The sequence below is a fragment of the Myotis lucifugus genome, unplaced genomic scaffold (genome assembly GCF_000147115.1).
Source record: "Myotis lucifugus unplaced genomic scaffold, Myoluc2.0 scaffold_49, whole genome shotgun sequence".
Taxonomy (NCBI): Eukaryota; Metazoa; Chordata; class Mammalia; order Chiroptera; family Vespertilionidae; genus Myotis; species Myotis lucifugus.
In genome coordinates, this window is record NW_005871097.1 from 3,160,994 (window position 1) to 3,184,793 (window position 23,800).

At 40.6% G+C, this 23,800-nt stretch overlaps 1 protein-coding gene across 1 annotated transcript in view; it reads right to left on the reverse strand.

Annotated features, from left to right (window-relative positions):
• The window catches only part of REPS2 (RALBP1 associated Eps domain containing 2), a 179,263-nt gene that overhangs the window by 18,927 nt on the left and 136,536 nt on the right, over nt 1-23,800 (reverse strand). Inside the window, exon 17 of the mRNA XM_023753740.1 lies at nt 23,547-23,608. Within this exon, the coding sequence (XP_023609508.1) occupies nt 23,547-23,608 (62 nt within the window). The remainder of the gene's footprint in view (nt 1-23,546; nt 23,609-23,800) is intronic.

Genomic DNA, 23,800 nt, shown 5'->3' on the forward strand with positions numbered 1-23,800 from the left:
TACAAAAACAGGTGATGGGATAGATTGGCATGTGGTTCATAGTTTGCCAGCCCTTGGCCTAGAGGGAAAAAGTATTACAAATAAGCTTAAGAAACACCACACAGTCTATCTCCCTCTTAGAAATTCATAAAGCACATAGCACATCACCGGCTCTGAAATCCTGTGAGGTAAAGGAAGCCACTGACTTTGCTTATCCCAGCAGTTCCCAAATTTATCTAGAGTCCACTCCTTATTCTCATGTACCTTCTATTAACATCCAGCAGAATAATGTTCAGTGGAACACATTTTGGGAAACACTGAACCATAGGCTGGGTTTTAGAGGAACAAAGGAAAAATATTCCATTTTATTTGAATGCCAAATGACATGTTCCACACCCAATCCTTCGAGAGGAGCATTCTCCACAGTGGTTGGCAGATCCAACTCCAGGCGCCCCTGCTGTATATACCTCCCACTCTCGCCTTGGCCAAGAGCATGAGGCAGGGTGACGATGGGGTTGCTGCCTGGCAAAAATGGGCTCCCTTCCCTCCTCCCATCCTTTTCTCCCTCCCTCCCTCCCTCCTTCTTCTCGGCAGTAGCAGCTGTTGCTCCTGCTGCCAACTACTCTGCATGAATTTATTTACTGGGCTCTTTTAAAACCTTCTGGACACAAACAATAAAAATTATTCATTATAATAGTTAAAGCATATGAACACAACACTGATAAATTATGGCTTTTTTTAGTAGCTTAAAAACAACACATCTCATATCCAGTTCCACCCAGGCAGGCCAGTTTTACAAAGGTCCCATAGCGCCCATCTAAGTCCAGGTGCTCAACACACCTCCTGCCTGGGCCACTACAAAAATGTCAGTGGGTCTTTTTCCTTCCTTCAGCCAACTCCCGCCCCACCCCCAGTCCAATCCACCCTGCACACCACTGAGGAACTACTTTGTAAAGCACCTTCTCATCAAAACACATTTTCTCAAAGACCCTCAGTGGGTCCCTAAGGCCTGTGGCACACAACACAATCCCTCAGCCAATTAAAGACCTTCCATCATCTGGCTCCAATTTCCCTCTGCATCACAATTGCATTAGCTCGCCCAGATGGAACCCGCTCCAGGCACATTTTTTACCTTAATCTTCAAACACCACAGAAGTTTCTTCCCAATTCAATTCTGTTTGTTCTAGACCATTTAGCCCAGTGGATCCCAAATACAGCTGCACAGGAGAATTATCTAGGAAATTTTTATAAATTATAGACTTTTAGATACTATCCCAGACTTCCCTAATTATAATCTCCTAAGGGTGGAGCATTAGAAACTTCTATTTTAACAAGCTCCCTGTGTGATTTTTATGAAGCCAGCCCAGACCAACTGGGGACCACTGATGGTCCAAACTCTTCATTTAAGAGATGAGAAAACCAAATATCCAAGGTCCTAGTCTGGAAAGGGCCACGAGTGCTCCAGCAAAAATTAACTAGGATTCTCAATTGTTTTCTTGCCTATTTGCCATGGAGGGAATAGAGGGTGTGTGCAATACGGTTCTATAAGTAAATAAATAATTGAAGCTAAGCAAAATCTTCAGCAATAAGACTTGTTTAAAAGTCAAATCTACAACTAAGAGTCAAATCTCATTAAAAAAAATAAGTAATCTAATTGCTGAACTAATTGCTAAGGTGTATATAATTGATTAATTTTAAAAAAATTCATAATATTCATGCTACTGACACATTAGAAAAAGAAACTCAAACTCCATTTATCACCCAAGAATCCAGGCAGATCCTAAGGCCAGGAATCACAAAGGCAGTGGCTAAATTCTAGGCAGATGAGCAGACAATCCTGCTACAGTCTCTAGCCCAGTGGTTCTCAACCTTCCTAATGCCACGACCCTTTAATACAGTTCCTCATGTTGTGGTGACCCCAATTTTATTGTTACAAATTGAACAATATTAAAGCATAGTGATTAATCACAAAAACAATATGTAATTATATATGTTTTCTGATGGTCTTAGGCGACCCCTGTGAAAGGGTCGTTAGACCCCCAAAGGGGTCGTGATCCACAGGTTGAGAACTGCTGCTCTAGGGGATCTCCAGCATCTTATCGGTATTCTAACTCTCACCTAACCCACATCTCTGCTAGGTAAGGGCACACTAGAAAGCCACGTGGTCAAGCACAGGCATAGAAGATGCAACGCCAATGTCCAGCATCACACTGCCCACAGCAAAACCCTTCATTCCCCAATCAGTCTCAATAGGGAATCCTTAGGACTGAATTCTCTGTAAGAACAACTCCCAAAACCCATGACCAAAGTCACCTGTAAGAGACAGAAATAGAGCTGAAGTATAAGCACCTCCTAGAGCAGGGGTCCTCAAACTTTTTAAACAGGGGGCCAGTTCACTGTCCCTCAGACCGTTGGAGGGCCGGACTATAGTTTAAAAAAAAAAACTATGAACAAATTCCTATGCACACAGCGGCGGCAAAAACACCCGGCGGGCCGGATGTTTTCGGAGGGCCGCATGTGGCCCTCGGGCCGTAGTTTGAGGACCCCTGTAGAGGGTAGGATCTATATCTTGTTTCATTCTCGTTTTCCTGGTGCCTAAGCTGAATACCAGCAAATAGCAGGCCTTCTGATCAATGTGTGCAATGAACTAGTAATGAACCCAACACTGTTTCATGCTCCAGGGGACAAGTCAAAAATTCATCCCACCGTAACTGGAACCATGGAGCAGAGCAGTTATAGGGCACCGGCTTTGAAATCAAACCCAGGCTTTGCACTTGCTTGGTGTATAACCTGGGCATGTGCTTAACCTCTATGAGCCAAAATTTCATTGTCTGAGAAAGGGTATAATCCACCTAAACTCCTAGCATTATGAAGATTAAGTGAGGACAACCAAGATGGCGGCATAGGTAAACACCTGAACTTGCTGTTGTGCACAACCACATTAAAACTACAACTAGCCGAAACTGGTTTGGCTCAGTGGATAGAGCGTCGGCCTGTGGACCGAAAGGTCCCAGGTTCGATTCTGGTCAAGGGCATGTACCTTGGTTGCGGGCACATCCCCCGTGGGGGGTGTGCAGGAGGCAGCTGATCGATGCTTCTCTCTCATCGATGTTTCTAACTCTCTATCCCTCTCCCTTCCTCTCTGTAAAAAATCAATAAAATATATTTAAAAAAAAAAAAAAACTACAACTAAAAGACAAAACGAGTATCATCCAGAACCACGGGAAGGCTGGCTGAGTGGAAATTCTACAACTAGAATAGCGGTTCTCAACCTGTGGGTCGCGAACAATGAAAATACATCCTGCATATCAGATATTTACATTACGATTCATAACAGTAGCAAAATTACAGTTATGAAGTAGCAACGAAAATAATGTTATGGTTGGGGGTCACCACAACATGAGGAACTGTATTAAAGGGTCGCGGCATTAGGAAGGTTGAGAACCACTGAACTACAAGGAAAGAGAAAAGCACATTGAGTCCGGTAGGAGGTGCAGAGGTGTGGAAGTGCGGAGGTATGGAGGCACACGCAAAAGGGGCTGGCAGCTGGGTACGCTGTTGTCTTTTTCAATTGGGAGGGAGATACAAGCTCCCGACTGCTCTGAACTCCAATTCCGGGCGAGAACCTGGGGACCCAGACTCATACGGAGAGAAAGTGGACTGTCTGGCATCAGGCAGAACATGAGGGCGGCTTTCTCGCAGAGGTGCTTGCAGCGGTCATTGTTCCTGCACGGGGCCACGGGACACAGAGACCCGGGGATCTCTCCAGGGCAGGGCTGACTGGCAGCCATTGCTCTTTGCTCTGCCCTGGTGATTCCCTGAGACCTCGCCCCACCCAATTTACAACCCCATCCAAGCTGTGTGCAGAGCCTTTTGCATACTAATGGCCTGGCCTTTCTCCGCCTAAAAACCTGTCAAACTGCAGCTGGGTCAGAGAACCCCAGAGCCTCCAAAAGAAGGCCGAAGGCTCATCAGCAGCCTGCCTTGCTTCACAGCTGCACCTCATCTGGGCACCTCCGAACCCCAAACAAAGAGGAGGAATCTGAATCTCTCTGTAGCCCCTGCTGGGTGGCCTCAGGCAGTGGCTGACTTTGTACCTCCTTGGAAATCCAAGAGCCAGTGTACCCAGTAGTCAGAGTGAGACCATCCAGATTACAACTCTTCACATCCATAAGAGACACACTCAGGGGGCACACTCAGTGAGCGCCAAAGCCCCACTGAAGCAAGTCCTGCTCCATAAGGGTGTCTCCAACATAAAAGTTCTCCCATTGTAGACACAACAGGTGCTCACAGCCAATTGGCCTGGAGGTCAATTCCTCCCAGTGATACCAACAGCAATCAAGGCTTAACTACAACAAGACTGTACACACAGCCCACAAAGGGGTGCACCAAGAGTGTCCACCTCAGGTAATTGGGGAGGCTGAGCCACTGGGCCCTATAGGACACCTAGCCCACAAAGCCACTCTATCAACACAGGGAAGCAGCCAAAAGGTGGAGACAAAGAAACAGGTCACAAATGAAAGAAATGGAGGAAAGCAAACTACTGGATATAGAGTTCAAAACCATGGTTATAAGGTTACTCAAGAATCTTCTAGAAACCTCCGAGAAATATAGTGAGACCCTCAAGGATATGAAAAGGGACCAATTAGAAATTAAGCATACACTGACTGAAATAAAGAATAATATACAGAGATCCAAGAGCAGACTAGAGGATCCCAAGAATCAAGTCAAAGATTTGAAATATGAAGAAGCAAAAAACACCCACCCAGAAAAGCAAAAGGAAAAAAGAATACAAAAATATGAAGATAGTGCAAGGAGCCTCTGGGACAACTTCAAGCGTACCAACATCCGAATTATAGGGGTGTCAGAAGAAGAGAGAGAGCAAGATATTGAAAACCTATTTGAAGAAATAATGACAAAAAACTTCCCCTACCTGGTGAAAGAAATAGACTTACAAGTCCAGGAAGTGCAGAGAACCCCAAACAAGAGGAATCCAAAGAGGACCACACCAAGACACATCATAATTAAAATGCCAAGGGCAAAAGACAAAGAGAGAATATTAAAAGCAGCAAGAGAAAAACAGTCAGTTACCTACAAGGGAGTACCCATATGACTGTCAGCTGATTTCTCAACAGAAACTATGCAAGCCAGAAGGGAGTGGCAAGAAATATTCAAAGTGATGAATAGCAAGAACCTACAACCAAGATTACTCTACCCAGCAAAGCTATCATTTAGAATTGAAGGTCGGATAAAGAGCTTCACAGATAAGAAAAAGCTAAAGGAGTTCATCACCGCCAGACCAGTATTATATGAAATGCTGAAGGGTATTCTTTAAAAAGAGGAAGAAGAAGAAAAAGGTAAAGATAAAAATTTTGAAAAACAAAGTGACAACAAATACATATCTATCAACAAGTGAATCTAAAAATCAAATGAATAAAAAATCTGATGAACAGAATAAACTGGTGAATAGAATAGAATCAGGGGCATAGAAAGGGAGTGGACTGACAAATCTCAGGGTGAAGGGGGTGTAGGGGGTGCGGGAAGAGACTGGACAAAAATCGTACACCTATGGACGAGGACAGTGGCGGGGGGGTAAGGGCAGGGGTGGGTGGGAACGGTGAGGGGAGCTATGGGGGAAAAAGAGGAACAACTGTAGTAATCTGAACAATAAAGATTTATTTTTTTAAAAAGAGCCCTAACCGGTTTGGCTCAATGAATAGAGCGTTGGCCTGCGGACTCAAGGGTCCCAGGTTCGATTCTGTTTAAGAGCATGTACCTGGGTCGCGGGCACATCCCCAGTAGGAGGTGTGCAGGAGGCAGCTGATCGATGTTTCTCTCTCATCAATGTTTCTAACTCTCTATCCCTCTCCCATTCTCTCTGTAAAAAATTAATAAAATATTTTTTGAAAAAAAAAGAAAGTGAATAAACCTGAACAAAAAGATTAACTGAAAGATATGTCTGCAGTACGAAGCACAATTATACGGTATCTGTTCAATAATGGCAGCTACTATCATAGTCAGAAGTAAAAGTACAATTGGTTTCCCAGACATAGGATCCGCTACTAAAAGTAACAGCCAATTCAACATAAGGGACTTTTCCCCTCTTGCCAAAAGATTAAAACCTAAACTGAGAAAGTGCTGACTCCAGTTTAGATTATAAGCAGATCCACTATAGCAGGTTATCCACAATCCAAATTTGTGCTACTGGAAATTTTCAAAAATAAAAGCCCTTTCAGATTTCATCCTGGCTGCTTCAGCACAGATATCTCAGGCAGTTTTAACTGAATGTCTCTGGTGGCCCCTACAACTGGCCAGTCCAATATTGGAGATAACCAGGGGAACAGTGACAGGGGAGCTCAGGGACAATTCTGATGGACATAAATAATCAGTAACTATAATGGGCAACTAATCCCTGGATACAGTAATGACACATCATAATCCCTTGGGGATTCCTGGAACCACTGGATTATGGACAACATCCATGAAACAGACTTGCTGTTACAACTATAGGACTATGGGCACTACATTTTGGTCTAAAAGACAAATATTTTGACCATGACTAGGGTTTTGTTCTTCCAGTTCCATTTCTAGTAATAGAACAGAGACCCCCTACTCATCACGTACTCAAAGCCATATTATAATGCCACCTGCAGAGCCAACAACATGGACCTCACAGAAATGGTGATCTGTGGCAGGATTCTCTTGAGACACATGTTCCCCATTGGATAAGGCTGAAGAAAGATGCCATCTGCATGCCTCTTACCACACTAAGCAGACCCTTACTAAAACAGGCACCCACCATCATCACAATTCAAAGGCATCTGGTTATGAGGCCTTCAGAAATCCTTTTTTCTGGTCCCAGATGCTAGACATATATAGGCCTTGCAACAATACCTAAAGTATATAAAAATTTTAAAGTGTCTCAGGGTCCTAGCCTCACCCAATATTTTACCACACTTATAATTTTGAACCCCCTTCCAGTTTTCATTGCTCTGTATTAGTGATGAAATGTTTGAATAATATATTTTCTAACCACTGATAGCTCATATTTAGACTATGATAAATGTCCCCTTTTGGGTTGACACATCCCTTCCTGAATAAGCTATTTCCATCAGAAGAAGGTGGCTTTTTAAAAATCCAGTTGGAAATAGCTGGCTAGACAATGGACATGGACAACAGGGGGATGGGAGCATGAGTGTGCAGGGGGGGAGGGTTGGGGGTTAATGGGGGGATGAGGACACATTTGTAATACCTTAACTAATAAAAAAAATAGCTGGCTAGAGAGGGACCTATAAAATTATGTGAGAGTTAGGACCCAGCTAACATAAAATAAATTCATTATTGATGAGGATGTGGAACTGAAATGGGAACACTGTGGATGGAGTATAAATCACTACAAACACTTTATAAAACTGTCTGGCAGTATCCACTAAAGCTGAATAGATGCTTACCCTATGACCCCGAAATTATACTCCTAGATATATATCCAAGAGAGATGAAAACTTGTACATGAATATGCATAGCAGCATTATTTATAATTGCCAAAATATGAAAACTACTCAAATGTACACCAAAAGTAGAAAACAGTGATATATTTGCACACAATGGAATACTATACAGCAGTGATCTACAATTACACACACTATAGATGAATCACACAAACAGCATTTCAGAAAAAAAAAGACAGAAGAGTATATACTGCATGGTCCCACTTACGTAAGGTAGAAAACAAGTAAAACTAATCTATGCTGTTAGAAGTCAGAATAGTGGTAACCCTAAGAATAAGGGATAGAAATGAAAATAGCATAACAGGAGCTTTCTGGGGTGCTACTAATGTTTCTTGATTTCAGTTTTGATTACACACATGTTCTGCTTGTGAAAATTTATTGAGCTGCACGTTCAATGTGTACTTTTCAATATGCAAATTATACTTCAATAAAAAGTAAAAAAATAAATCCAATAGAGCCAATTTCCTGTAGTGTCCTTAAAGTGCCACCTAGTGGTACAAGTTAAATGTAAACAAGAGGGAAGATTCATCTCTAATGACTTAATTCATCTCTAATGTGCCCATTTCTAACAGCACATGCTGGGGTTGGGCTGAAACAGTGCCCTAGACGACAAGAAAACAAATAAACAAGCAAAACAAAAACAAAAAACATAGCGCATGCTGGTACCAATGAGCCAGTGATGATGCACATCTATTCCTGACTCCACCTGCAATCAGCCACAATGGGAGGATTTACAGCAAAGACATCAGCACAGGTATATATTGGGGCTTTTTGTTTTTGGTGGGGGTTTTTTCAGAGAGGTTTACCAACACACCATTAGGGTATCTGCTGAGCAGAGCAGGGTCTTCAGAAGGGCGTCTGAAGGAAAAAATCCTTTATCCTGTTTCCACTGACAGCCTTATTTCCCTCTTTCTCACCTTGAAGGTGAGGCCTTACTCTGGCTTCTTCTAATAATGCTTGAGAAACACGGATTTGGGAAGGACCACCCACAGCAAGCTTTTGAAGCTGCCAGTCGGATAAAGGATATTTGCTCAAGGTTTTGCTTGTGGAGTCTGAAGAATAGAGCATCTTGATCAGATAAAGTTCCTCAAGGCAAAGCCACAAACTATAGACATGGGCATTGATTATAGTCCTTGAGTCAGGAGATAGTGGGTTAAAAGGCTAATGGGGAGATTGATCTGTCTTTCCATTGATTCATCTCATTTCCATTATCTTCAGAATCAGGTGATAACGTGGATTTGGTCTACAGAGTGTAGTTTGCTGACCCCTGATATAGGCAGAGGGCCAGCCTGTGAAAGGTCACAGAAGTGGGAAAGAATGTGATTCTACTAAGAAGTTAGTGGACTTGTGACCACTAACTTCTGGCTATCCTGAATCTGTTCTTCTGTGTTTGCTAACTAGCCTCTGCCTCTGTTTTTCTGGGCCTGGAATGATGATAATTATTAACAGCCAATTATCATTGAGGGTTGACAATATGCTAGGCACCGTTCTAATTGCTTTAGGGATACTAACTCATTTAAGCATCACAAGAACTCTATGAGAGCAGACACTATCATTATCCCCATTTTACAGATGATGAAATTGAGACACAGAGAGGCTAAGTAACTTGCCCAAAGACACACAGCCAGTAAGAGGCAGAGAGAGGATTTGAATACCGAGTCCATGTTCTTAATTACTCTGCCTCATTGGGCCTGACCTCTGGTTTACCTCCATTGTCCTTTCTCATTAACACCAGAGCACATTTGAGTGCCATCCCATCCTGCCCCATTTCTGCAATCGCTCCTCCCCTGACATTTAGGAGTGCTTCTTAGTTTCTGTCACTGTGTGGTTGTGGGATCAGAGAAGAGAAATAAGGATTCCATTAGTTCAGGAACCTAGAAACCAGCCATCACTGACCCCCAGGGGGGAAACTGGACTAGCTTGTTATAGGAAACATGGTATCCAACTATTGCTTACAACCCTTGACAATAAAGCATGAGGAGATAGGTTTAAATGAGACACACAGAAAATGACACAGTTATACATGCACACTATGAGAAACTAAGAATGGATGGCATTAGGCACGAAGGTAAGGAAGGCTGAAGGAGCTACAGGTTAGAGCATATAACAACCTTTGTGCTCCTGCAGCTCTCAGCTAAGTGTGGCCCTATGGTAAGTACATTCCATTAACCCCTGATGAATTATTACATGAACATGTAGCATCTTCCAAAGGAATTATGTTAGCAAAGTAACTTGTACAAAATATCATGAACATGAACAATAAGGAGGGAGAAGCCCAAGAAAGAAAACAAGCTATCAGTGGTGAAGTATAAAGCTAGTTTGTTAAGAGGTTCATAACATAAAATATATTCCTGACCAAAATAACGTGTCAACTCAGTTGTTACAAAGAGAGAGGTTAAGAAAATAATTCTGAGCCGAAACCGGTTTGGCTCAGTGGATAGAGCGTCGGCCTGCGGACTGGAAGGTCCCAGGTTCGATTCCGGTCAAGGGCATGTACCTGGGTTGCGGGCACATCCCCAGTAGGAGATGTGCAGGAGGCAGCTGATCAATGTTTCTCTCTCATCGATGTTTCTAACTCTCTATCTCTCTCCCTTCCTCTCTGTAAAAAATCAATAAAATATATTTTAAAAAAAAGAAAATAATTCTGAGATGTGGTTGTACAGCACAGCATAGTAGGAGGAGCTGGCACTCTGGGGCTAGACAGCCAGGGTCAGAATCGCAGCTTTAACTCTTACTTTCTGTGAGTGACCTTGGGCAAATTCCTCAAGTTCTCTGTGCCTTAGTTTGCTTATCTTCAAAATGAGGATAGCAACAGAACCTATTGCACATGGTTGCTAGCATTAAATGAGTTAATATGTGTAAAGCAGTTGGAAAAGTATCTGGTGCATAAGCACTATACTTGAAGTGCTTTGTAAATTAATAAAATAAATAAGAATCACACAATGAATCTATGTTTTGTGTACTTCTAAAATCAATTTTGAAAATAATTATTTATGATGATGAAGTTCTGTCTTTTTTGCCAAAATAGCTTTCACATTTTGGTCGGTATGTCATATTTGGTATAGCAAAAAGCCAAGTGTAACCTTCTTGTTCCCTTTTAGAGGCAGGATAAGGGTTACACTTGGCCTTTTGCTACACCAAATGTGACGCACTGACCAAAATGTGAAAGCTATTTTGGCCAAGATTAATGTAAGTCTGCACTGGGAAGGCACTTTGTAATAAGAATTTTAGCTTAATGTAAGGAAATACTTCATATTTAGAAAATTGCTGATGGGCACAGAGACTAGTAATTCCTATTAACTTTTGCTTAGCAGATCTATAGTTAATTTTTGTGACACACAATAAATGATTTTTCTTTCTCTCTAAATGCTTATCATCAAATTCCTAGCACTTCCACAGACAGCTTTCCCAGCTCTCCTTTCTCCAGAGCTGGCTCTGTCACTTACTAGTTGTAAGGTTCCAAGTATCTCACTTCTGCTTTCTGAACCTCAACTTCCACTTCCATAAAATGATATGCAATGACAGATGTGAGCATAGGCACCAAAGTGTTAAAATTCAAAATGCTTAGACACAGCTTGGAAGCAAGATAAAGATCCCTGAGGGACCAAATCACAAAGTGTAGGCCAGGCTGACAGTTCAGAAGCAGGTAGAGGCAGCTGGGAGCTGATACACAGCAGAATAGCAGTGATTTAAATGCCCACATGAGGCGAATCCAGAGGTTAAAGTGTGTTTCACTACCTGTAAGCTGCAAAACCAAGATGGAGTCTGTGAAGGTGCTCAGGGCTATCCTCTTAGGAAAGAAAGAAGCAGATATAATAGTGCAGGCTGGTCTTGGGCCAAGCCACCATCTGGTGCCATCTGCACGATCCCTGACATCGGAACCAGATGAAAGTGCTGAACCTCAAGTGTAAGAACTGGGCCTAGACTGGAGGCCCCTGAGTTCAGGGGTATGGGGTGAAGTCGGTAGAGAGAGACTCCATTGAACTGCTGGAAAGAGAGGCACTCAGAGAACTGAGAATGAAATGTAAACTCCAATTCAAAAGAAGACTGGTAGCCCTAGCCGGTGTTGCCCAGCAGTTAGAGTGTTGGCCTGTGCACAGAAGGGGCACGGGTTCAACTTCTGGTCAGGGGCATGTACTGGGTTGCAGGTTTGACCCCTGGCCCCAGTTGGGGCACACATGGGAGGCAATCAATCTATGTGTCTCTCTCATATTGATGTTTCTCTCTCCTCTCCCTCCTTTCCATTTTCTCTAAAAAATATCAAGGAAGAATATCCTCCGGTGAGGATTAACAAAGCCAAAAAAAAAAAAGACTGCTAAACAAATTTCCAAAAAGCATGAAGAAGAAAAAAACACTAAAAACAGACCCCAAAAAAGATGAATTTACTCCTGTCAAAATGAAAATAGAACACATTTAAAATAACCTTTACAAAATTATGTTTAGAGTCCTTCCAAAATTAAAATTAGAGAACACATTCTTTAAAAAGAGATATGTAACAGAAATTAGGAAAAGTGAAAGAATAGGTTGATATTTTTAAACAGATTATAAAACCTAGAATTATACACAGTTATATAAAAAGAGTTATTAATTTAGGAGACAGAAATTTCATCCAGAGCCAGCCTAGAGCGATCACAACATACTAGTAGAAAGATTTTTTTAAAAGCCATTACTGGAAATAAAAGATGTGTTAACAGGCATAGAAACATAGCTAATTGGAGTTTGAGAAGAAAATAGAAGAAATAAATAGAGAATCAAAACCTGCAGAAATACAATTAAGAGTGTTCTAAAATTAAAGACGTGCTTTTCCAGATGGAAAAATGCACATCAAGTGTCATCTTGGAATAAATAAGTTCAAATCTATGCCTTAGACCTATCACAGTGAAATTGAAACAGAACATCAAAAATAATGATAAAGTTTTAAAAGCCACCCTAGAGAAAAGAAACTCTAAAGAAACCAAAAATAGATTGACAGTAAAATTCTCAATGGCAGCAACAATAAATGCCAGAAGAGAAGGAGGTTAATACATTCAAATGGCTGAGGAAAAATAACCTCCAAACAATAATTCTATACACAGCAAAATTACCATTTAAGAGAAAAGGCAGTAAGATTTTACTATCCAGAGAACACGGATAAAAAAACTACTAGTTGATATATTTCAGTAAGCTGTTTATTTGAACCTCACAATTGCTGGAACTATCCCAACTATATGATTATGCATCATTATATATTTTATCACAAGTTCTGGAACCATGGTCTCTAAAAGTAGCTCCCAACGGTCATTTTATTCTGATACAGCTGTGAATAACTATTTTTACTCTAATTGTCATATCAGATAGCTTGTAGAAGGAAATCTTTAAAAGAAAAACTGCCTAATTTCCCCATCTATTTAAACATCTACCAATTACTTAGTATACCTCCAAATGCTTAAGAGTAGACATTGACATTTAGGACTAAAACAGCTTGAGACCTTCAAGGATACCTCAATTCACACATATACTACTCATATAGAATCTTCTGAAAATAGAGAATGTACTTATATAAAGATAGGTAAATTGTAAATGAGTTACTTAAGTAACCCCTTTAAACTGCTAGATAAGAGTTAGTGGAGCCCTGGTTGGTGGCTCGGTTGTTTGGATTGTTATCCCATATACAGAAAGACTGTGGATTTGATTCCCAGTCAGGGCACATACCTAGGTTGCAGGTTTGATCCCCAGTCAGGTTACATACAGAAGGCAACCGACAGATGTTCCTTTCTCTGTGTGTTTGTCTCTCTTTCTCCCTTCCCTTTTCTCTAAAATCAATAAGCATGTCCTCGGGTGAGGATTAAAAAAAAAAAGAGTTAATGGAAATTCACTGAGGAGTCAAGAACCTCAAAGACGCACTGGGAAGGGAACACTGGCCAATATCACTAAAAAAGTGAGTAAAAATCTGACCATAGAAAAGGGGTCAATCACTATGTTCCATGGATCTTCAAGATCACCCTCAGAGAGCAGAAAACCTTAGTGTCAAGGTTTACTATGCACTTTTATGCAGTGCAATCAAGAAACATTTCTGTAGGTGGTTGTTACCCCTCTTTTCTAATACCTTCCATGTAATCATTTTAATGGATGTCTAATATTCTATTAGGTGGGTATAGAGCCTTAACCAGAGCCTCCTTCTTAGACATTTATGTTGTAGTGTTTTTTATTTTTACCAATAATACTAAAATAAATGTCATCATAGAATTCATTTCTTTTGAACTAGTTCTTGGGATAAATTCTAACGGCATTTGTTGATAGTTGGCAAACTTGAAGTGCTCCTTTAAAAAAGAGAGGTTTATACTTAATCTTTTCTCCTCTATTCCAATGCCAGTATTTCATCACTATTTCTCACTCTCGCTTCTCCTTGAACTTATCATTACAGCCATTTCCTTTGCCTTTTGAATTTCTCATTCAGTGCCAACTGTTTGAGAATAGTAGTTTTCAAATTCCTTTAATATATCCTTGTAAGAGGACTTGCAGAACTCTGGAGATTTAATCAACAGATGTTGGTCTAAACCACAACTGTTTCTTCATGCTACACCAACCTGAAGCTATGATTAGCTCTTTGAGTAATCTATGAACCAATTCTACAACTAGGGAACATAGTACAGCAAAATGTACCGTCAAAGTCAGTACAGGAAAAAATAACTTAAAACGGAATCACTTTACTGGAGTATTCAACTTTGATAAATTCAAAACAATGTTATCCACAGTGAGAGATAAATTTATCAAAACCTAATTTTAATTTAAAATATAGCCTTGTATTTTGACCAGAGGACAATACACACTTAAATTCAGTCTTGATCAGTCTAACAAAAGGTTTGTCAATTTTATTGATCTTAAAAAAAAAACTTTTGGTTTCAATGTTTTATTTCTCCATTGTTTTTCTATTCTCTAATTCATTCATCTCTACTCTATTTATTTCCTTCTTTCGCCTAGCTTTGGATTTAGCAGGCTCTTCTTTTGCTAGTTCTTACCATGTAAAGTTAGCTTATTGGCTTTGGTTCCCTTCTTTTTTTCCAGTTTTATTAAGATACTAGAGGCCCGGTGCATGAAAATCGGCCTGCACTCTCTCACAGTCTGGGACCCCTCAGGGGATGTCCACCTGACAGCATAGGCCCGATCCCCCTGGCAGTCAGACATCCCTCTCACAGTCCGGGGTTCTCAAAGACCGGGACCCCTCACTTCTTACCTCGCTGCACTCACCAGCCATGAGCCCGGCTTCTGGCTAAGTGGTGCTCCCCCTGTGGGAGTGCACTGACCACCAGGGGGCAGCTCCTGTATGGGGCCAGGGTGGGATGCAGGAAGTTGGCCAGCCTGGGAGGGACCATGGGAGGACTCCAGGGCGTATCCAGCCCATCTTACTCAGTCCCGATTGGCCAAACCCCAGCAGCAGGCTAACCTACTGGTTGGAGCATCTGCCCCCTAGTGGTCAGTGCACATCATAGCAACTGGTCGACTGGTTGACTGTCTGCCCCCTGGTGGTCAGTGCACGTCATAGCAAGTGGTTGAGCAGCCTTAACATATCATTAGCATATTATGCTTTGATTGGTTGAATGGCCGACAGGACAACCGGACACTTAGCATATTAGGTTTTTATTATATAGGATAACTGACATATAGCTTTGTGTAAGCATAAGGTGTACTGCATAATGACTTGACATACATATATTGCAAATGATCATCACAATGTTTAGTTAATATCCAATCTACTAATATAGTTACAATAAAATATTTTTCCTTTTGATGAGAATTTTAGGAAGGATCTTTCAAATATATCATATAGCAGTGTTACCTACAGTCATCGTGCTGTACATTACATACTCAGTACTTATTACTAGGAGTTTATACATTTTGACCATCTTCATCCAATTCCTCTACTCTCTGCCCCCTGCCTCTGGTAACCACAATGTGATTTTTTCATGAGTTTTATTTTTTTTGTTTTTTTGTTTTTTAGATTCCACATATAAAAGAAATCATACAAAGAGAACAAAAATTTAAAAATAAAATAATTCATACAGTATATGTCTCTCTGACTGGCTTTTTTAACTTAGCATAATGCCTTTAAGATACTAGATAGATCTGTTCTTTCTTAATGTAAGTGTTTACAGCTATAAATTTACTGCTATCACCGCATTCTGTAGGTGTTGTTATGCTTTGTTTTCATTCTTCCCAAGGTATTTTGTATTTCACTTGTAATTGTTTTCTTTGACCCATTGCTTTTTAATAATATGTTGTCTAATTTCCACATATCAGTGAATCTTCTAATTTTACTTCTGCCATTGATTTCTGATTTTATTTCATTGTGGTCAGACTAGATAATTTGTATGATTTCAAACTTTTTGAATTTATTGAAACTTGTTTTATGGCCTAACATATGGACTATCCTCAAGAATATTCCATGTGCGCTTGAGAAAAATGTTTATTCTGCTGTTCTTGGGTGGAGTGTTCTATAGATACCTATTAGGTCTAGTTGACATATTTTGTTCAAGTCCTCTATTTCCGTATTGATCTTCTGTCTAGTTCAGTGGTTCTCAACCTTCCTAATGCCGCGACTCTTTAATACAGTTCCTCATGTTGTGGTGACCCCCAACCATAAAATTATTTTCGTTGCTACTTCATAACTGTAATTTTGCTACTGTTATGAATCATAATGTAAATATCTGATATGCTATATGTGTTTTCCGATGGTCGCAACCCACAGGTTGAGAACCGCTGGTCTTGTTGTTCTAACCATTATTGAAAATGAGCTATTGAAGTCTCTATTACTGTAGAGCTGTCTATTACTCCCTTCAATTCCATTAGGAATTGCTTCATATATTTTCAGACTCTGTTGTTAGGTGTGTATAAGATTATGTTTATCTTCTTAATGGATTGACCATTTTATCAATACATAATGTCCTGTGTCTTTTATAACAATTTTTGTCATAAAGTCTATTTTGTCTGATATTAGTATAAACCCCCAGCTCTCTTCTGGTTACTATGTGTATAGAATATCTCTTTACATCCCTTTACTTTCAACCTATTTGTATCATTGGATCTAAAGTGAGCAGACAGCATATAGTTGGATATTTTTTAATCTATTCCATTTTTGCCTTTTAACTGGAGATTTTAATAAAATAATTACTATTAAAGAAAGATTTAGTTTTGCCATTTTGCTATTTATTTTCTATATCTTATAGCTGTTTTGTTTCTCAATTCCACCATCACTATCTTCTTTTGTGATTGATTTTTTTCTAGTGTACCATTTTCCTTACCTTCTCATTTTTTCTGTATATTTTTTCAGTTTTTTTTCCTTAGTGGTTACCCAGGGATTACAGTTAACATCATAACTTTTTAACAATCAAATTTGAATTAATACCAATTTAGTTTCAATAATATACAAAAACTCTGCTCCTTTACAGCCCCACTGCCCCCTTATATATTGTCACAAATTGCATATTTATACATGTGCCCATTAACAGATATATAATTATTGTTTTAAGTATTTCCCATTTAAATCATATATAAATATAAAAGAGGAGTTACAAACCCACACTGCAACACTACTGACTTTTATTTTTACCAATGTAGCTACCTTTACCATCCTTCATTTCTTTATATGGCTTCAAGGTACTGTCTAGTATCCTTTCATTTCAGCCAGGAAGACTCACTCCCTTTAGCATTTCCTATAGGGAAGGTCTACTAGTGACAACTTCCTTGAGTTTTTGCTTATCTGGAGAGGTTTCGGTCTCCAGTGACACTGTCTGTGGGGGTGTAAAGTGCCTCCCAAGCCACCTGCTGCCATAAGGCTGGAGTTAGGAGACTAGATTCCCTCTTTGGTCTCTGTTGAAGCCATCTCTGCCAGGTAGGAAAGCACCACCCCAGGCTGGTTGCGACCAGGTAAGGGGCAAGATACCAGACTCCTCAGTCTTTGCTGATGTCAGAGGGAAGGGTATCCATGGTGATTGGCTAGAGTAGGGCAGGTATTGCCAAAGATTTATATCCAGCTTGGTTATCCATTTTCCAGTCCTTTGGCTAGACAGTAGACTTTGGGGGGGAGGGGGCTTTTTTTGGCCTGTGTCTGTTTATGGTTCCAGGTTGTAGGCTTCTATAGTGCCCAGTCCAGAATACATGAGACTTTAAAATTTTTCAGGGAACACACTGCCATGCCATTCCTCAGGTCCTAAGACCATAGCTAGTTACTTTCCTCTTTATGTCTTTTAAAGTCCTCCTTCTGTTATATTATGTCCAGGGTTTTTAGTTGTACTTAGCAGGGTAGAGCAGGGAGAAATTAGACTAAGCCATCTTGTCCCCCAATTGTGTAGGATGATGTTTCATCTATATTTGCAACAAAATTTTTCTTGGACAGAAGAATAAGACACAAAAACAGAGATCATAAGCATTAGAAGGAGCCATCTAGTCTAATTTTCTCATTTCCATTAACTTATGGAAAGAACACTTGAAGTGACAGGATATTAATTTACAAGGACAGGGTATTTTTTAAAACACAGACTGTCAGATATTTCAGAAGTCAGGGCCTCCAAGTGGCCATTTGAGTTTATGTGAGCCTCAATCTTTCCTTCTAAATGAAACATAGGCAGTACTTTATAAAAAGCTGTATCTAAGCAACCTGGCTTTGAAACAGAGCAGCATGCCCAGCATATTCCTATTGGGTGTAGTATTGCCTTAGGGACCTGATTCTAGGCACATGACAAAGTTACATGAGAGATTAGCCATCTGTGTTCATGGCTAGTCCTTCACAACAGTACACACAGGACCTGCAGCACACAGTGACTAGTCCTTCCAGCAAAACCTCCCCATAGTGTTCTCTGATCCTGTGGGCATCATTCATCACAAGAAGCACAAGTCCCAGGCCACTGTCGTGATCTGGGTTTTTGTCGCCATGGGATCTGAGTGCAGTCGAATTTGACCTCCCACCTTCCACCCTCCCTAACTCAAGAAAGCCTTCCACTGTGCCCTTGAAGAACTCATGGCACAACATCAACAAATCTCCTATAATTTCAACATCTCCACTGAACAATCCTTCCTCTTGCCTTAAATCACTGCTTCTCAGTCTTCGCTGCATTTCAGAATCACCTGGGGAGCTTCTTAAAACTCCCAGTTCCCCAGCCTCACCCCACACCAAAATTTCTGGGTATGAGACCCAGACCTCAGTAGGTTTAGTTCCCCAGATGACTCCAGGGTGCACAAAAATGAGCACTGCTGAGCTAAGTAACACCCTGCGCTCTGTCTTAAGGGGCTGCTCTCAGACAGAGCTCTCGTCAGGAGGCCCTTCCTCTCCCACAGCTCTGGCAGCAATGGGACTGGAGTGAGTGGGCCACTTGGTTTTTTCACTGCCACCTCCAAACACTAGATCGCTCTCCCCCAACATCTCATGCTTTTCCAAACTTCAGGCAGTTCCTGGAACACATGGGGACCTCTTTGCATGCCTGTTCCTTTGCATTTTCTTTTTCTCTACAGTAAATCTCCGAATGCCTCAATCATCTAAAAAGAAAAGTTATTTTGTTTCTGTAAAGCTCATTTTAGCCCTGACCAGTGTGTTCGGTGGTTAGAGCATCGGCCCCAGCACTGAAGGGTTTCAGGTTTGATCCCCAGTCAACAGCATGTACCTGGGTTGCAGGTTCGATCCCCGGGCCCACTTGGGGTGCATTCGGGAAGCAACCAATCGATGTATCTCTCACATCAATGTTTCTCTCTCTTCTCTTCTCTTCTCTTCTCTTCTTTCTCTCTCTCTCTCTCTCTCTCTCTCTCTCTCTCTCTCTCTCTTCCTCCCTCCCTCCCTCCCTCCCTTCAACTCTCTCTAAAAATAAATGGAAAAAATATCCTGGGTGAGGATTAACAAAAAAAAACTTTTAAAAATAAAACTCATTTCATTGGTCACCTCAGCCCTTCCATGAAACCCTCCTCTGTCTCTCAAAGCTTCAAAGTATTGATAAAGTGCTTCCTCATAATGCTTTCTTCTTATAATGCTACTTTAGTACTCATCAGACTGCTGGTGAGGAGCACCTGCCATTATAAGGTGAGCCATTAGTGATATAAATAGGGAAATTCTGAGCACATTAGTCTACAGGGAGCCCAAATTCATCAAATGCGGTGCTAATATAAAATTGAACAGATTATGCTTTGTATCAAAAAAATCTTTTCTTTAGTAAAGATAATTACATTGAAGCTGCAGCTCTATTACAATTGCCATAAGAAATTTGGCATGAGATCAACACTATTAAAGGGATTTAGCTCCTGAAGTACTAACTAGGCCCTTAGCAGAGAACTGGCCTATAGGACAAGCACCAGTTCTGTAGATGGCATTTCATTTAGTTTATATGCACACAGTGAGCTAATAAGCTTAACTAACTCTCATTTTAACACTGCTTCCTATGAAACAGTTAACTTTAATCACCTTTTAGTCATTTATGCTATGAATCAGTCTCTTTTAAAAAAAAGAGAGAGTGTCACCTCTTCTGAGCTGAGCCAAAATAACATGCCCTGTCTCTAGCCTGTCCACAGGAAAATGGGGACACCAACCATTTGATTCTTCACACAGTCACTGGGTCCTTCTTGATCTTACCTACAGTATGAAAAATAAAAAGATCTGTTTCTCTGAATTTATTCCTTTTCCTAACTCCAGGGCCCCATTTGTATAACTCAATCCAGATGTTCCTATCACAGTGGTGCTTAGTGTAAGTAGAGGCCAGCTAAACTGTGTTTTATGCTGAAAACCTATACTCATCTCTCTCACTTAATAACAGTGGAGATATACTTTTGGTATATGTAGAAATGATCTAAATATACCTTTGTGCACACAGCTGCAAACATATAAACTCTTTTTTTTAATCCTCACCTGAGGATATTTTTCCATTGATTTTAGAGAGTGGAAGAGAGAGGGAAAGACAGAAAGAAATATTGATGTGAGAGAAACACATCCATTGGTTGCCTCCTGCATGCACCCCAACTAAGGCCCGGGGCCATGGAGGAGCCTGCAACTGAGGTACGTGCCCTTGACCAGAACTGAACCTGGACCCTTAGGTCTGAAGGTCAAGGCTCTATCCATGAGCCAAACCAACTAGGGCCAAACTCTTTTTTCTTATATACTTAAAACTTGGAAGTACATCACTGATGGGCCACATAGTTTGTAAAAGTGTTTCTTTCTAGGAAATAAAACATTTTCTTATTTATTACAACCTAGTTTTGCCCATTTAGCAATAACATTTTAAATCCAAAAATAATTCTAAAACATTTCTCTTAATGTCTTCTCAGAACTACTAATAAACATAATGATTTTAATTATACCAGGCTCCCTGGTTTCTCCCCTAGTTTAAGCCCCATAAAAGAAATATCTGTAGTTAAGTACAAGATGGGGCAAAAGTAGGTTTACAGTTGTGAGTATGCAAAATGCAGTTTATTAGTGATTATTCATTAATTACTGCAAACCTACTTTTCCTCCACTCTGTAAACCTACTTTTCCTCCACTCTGTATATATATTTTTTCCCAAAGTCAGGAAGACTGTCCAAAGGCAAAGAAGAATTTAGAGTATTTAGTGGTAAAAAAAAAAAAAAAAAAAAAAAAAAAAAAAAAAAAAAAAAACCTCATAGGAGAGTAAGCAAGAAGAAATAGGAAAGGGAGGAAGGAAACACAACAAACCGAAAACATAACAACTTGAAATCCCAAGCTAATGTGCAGTAAACTTTCTTTTTCATTTTCTAGAAAAAAACTATTGGCAGAAGATATAAAAATTTAGCTTTAATCACATATAGAGATGAGGTGACAGATGAAAGGGGTTTGGAAATGTTCTTACCAATACCTTAAGGCTGGTGTATAATAATGTTTCCTAACCACTAAGCCCTCCGGATATGAATAGATATTTTTAAAATAAAGAGATGAATGGTCACACAAGCTAGGAAATTGCCAGCTTTAACAAAATTGACCAGGTTTCTTTATTGTATGACTTCAAAGCCTTTCACGGGCTCATATGCACTGGGAATCTCCCAGAGCCACACAGAGGCAGCAGCCTGCAAATGTGTCTTACCACAGGGCCCTAGTAATGTCTCCCAGAGACCTTTTTATCACAAGTAGTTTGGGGAACACAAGGTGGAGAGTGGGGTGGGGGCTTCCTGCCTGCATTCTTACACACCTGTTTCTGTAGTCTAAGATCTCCATAGTTAGGCAGCTGAGTTGAAGGCTTGGGCTGAGTGCTGGGCTTACTGTTTGCATTGTGATGGGAAATGGAGCAGACAAGGCAGCAGTCTCATACATTAACAGTGACTTGAGAATTCCCAGTTCCTGTCAGATCCTGGGTCACTAAGCCCCAAAGCAAGCAGGAAGCCCACCTCCAGCAGCTCAGATGAGGACTGCTGATAGCAGAAGCACAAGGAGAAGTAACTATTGGCTCTTGCACAGCAGGAGAAAGATAAGGAGGTTGGTCACAAAAGCCCTTTCAGACAGGCCTTCCATTCATTCATCCAGGTGACTCCCAAGCCCATTTGAAGGCAGCAGCTGGCAGAATGCCCACTAATTTTGCTGTGACAAAGTCCAGGTTTGCTGTTGGTGCAAATCCAGAGCCTCATCTCATCTAGGTCCTCCTTAGGGGGACGTGGTGAAAGCCTCAATTGCCAGTGTTATGGATCACTGTCTTCCTGTATACAGAGACATTCTGACTCCAATGATGGGGAGGGGAGGGATCTGCAGGAGATGGGCCTCAGTTTGGGAGCTGGCTCTACTATTTACTAGCTATGTCACCTTGGGTGACTTGCTTAACCCCTGTATGCTTCAATTTCCTCATCTGTAAAAACAAAAAGGATAATATTAGTACCGATGCCATAGAATTTTTGTGAAGATGAAAGAATGCATTGAAAGCACTTTGCTTAATGCCTGGTCTATTGTAGATGCTCAATATACAGAGTCAATAATTAAACGAGCAGAAATTATAACCAGAAAAATGCTTAGGGTGGAACTGAAACTGGGCATTAGATATATAGCAGAGACTCGATAAATACTTATTGACAGATTACCCAACAACATCTCTTAAAGCCATTGCTGGAGTATTGGAAAAGAGGTTCTCACTTGTTTATATGTGGTAAGGAAGAACGGGGCTTTTATTCCACTTCAAACTGAAGCAGGAAATCAATACCTCACAGTATTTACATCTCAAGTTTGAGTGAATGCCAAAAACCATCTAATTCTCTAAAAGGACAAACAAGTGTTAAGTGGTTTTAGTGACTCAGCAAGTCCTGAGATGCTGCATATGGAAAGGTATGCTCTGAACTACCCAGAGCAATACGGTAGAAACTGAGAGTACTTACTGAGAAATTGCCCAACATTTTCTGCCAAAAGTCAGAGAAGGTCTTTAAAGATAGAAAGTCTCTTAAGCAGAAATGAATGAAAAGAAGGATCTATTGCACCCTTTACCACACTCCACAGATTGCTGCTTGCTTCTCATTTTCAACTCTACAAAGAATGGTGATGAATAAGGCCAGAGTAGCACATGTAAATAAGGCAGAATAAATTCACAGGTGAAAGAGCTTTTGGTGACATGCTTTCCCAATTCCCGCTGTTTCAGCTTATTTTTCCAAGGAAAAATACTATCCTAAAGAAAGCGCTGTGGGCCCAAACCACAGCACTAACCCCAGGTTAATAAGCATTTCTTTTTAGTTTATTCAGAATTAACACAGCTCCTAAAATACATATGAAACTATACTGTAGGCACCAAGAGTGCACATGCTATACAGAAAAACCATGTCCCCCACCTCAATTAGAGAGATTCCCCATTTACTACTCCCTGTCTGTATGAAAACCACATGCAACCTTCTACAGCCAAGAGTGAACTAGTACACATTTTCTTTGTTGCTTATTGAGGAAATTTCCCCTTTTCCACATGAGGTTAGGGGACTAGCTAGATAAGAAAAAGTTCAACCATTCTCGGCTCTTGGAAACCTGACCGGCCAGTTGTGTGGCGATCCACCCTCACAAAGGAAGCACAGTGGTAGGACAACTGTTCTCTACCACCCAACAGTTTACAGAAATCAACATCTGTCTCCTACCTGTGATGGACATGGTCTCGGAGGGAGCGCAGGTGGTGGAGGTAACAATCCTGACTTAGTAGCTGAAAAGAAAAACATACTGTTAAAGACCACCAAAAACAAAACACAACTTCCACTTGTTAACTAGGAATAGCATATTTTGTTACTTGTTGTTGTTGTTGTTAATCTTCACCTGATGATATTTTTTTCCACTGATATTTTTTAGAGAGAGTGTAAGGGAGGGGGAGAGACAGAGAGAGAAACATCAACATTGA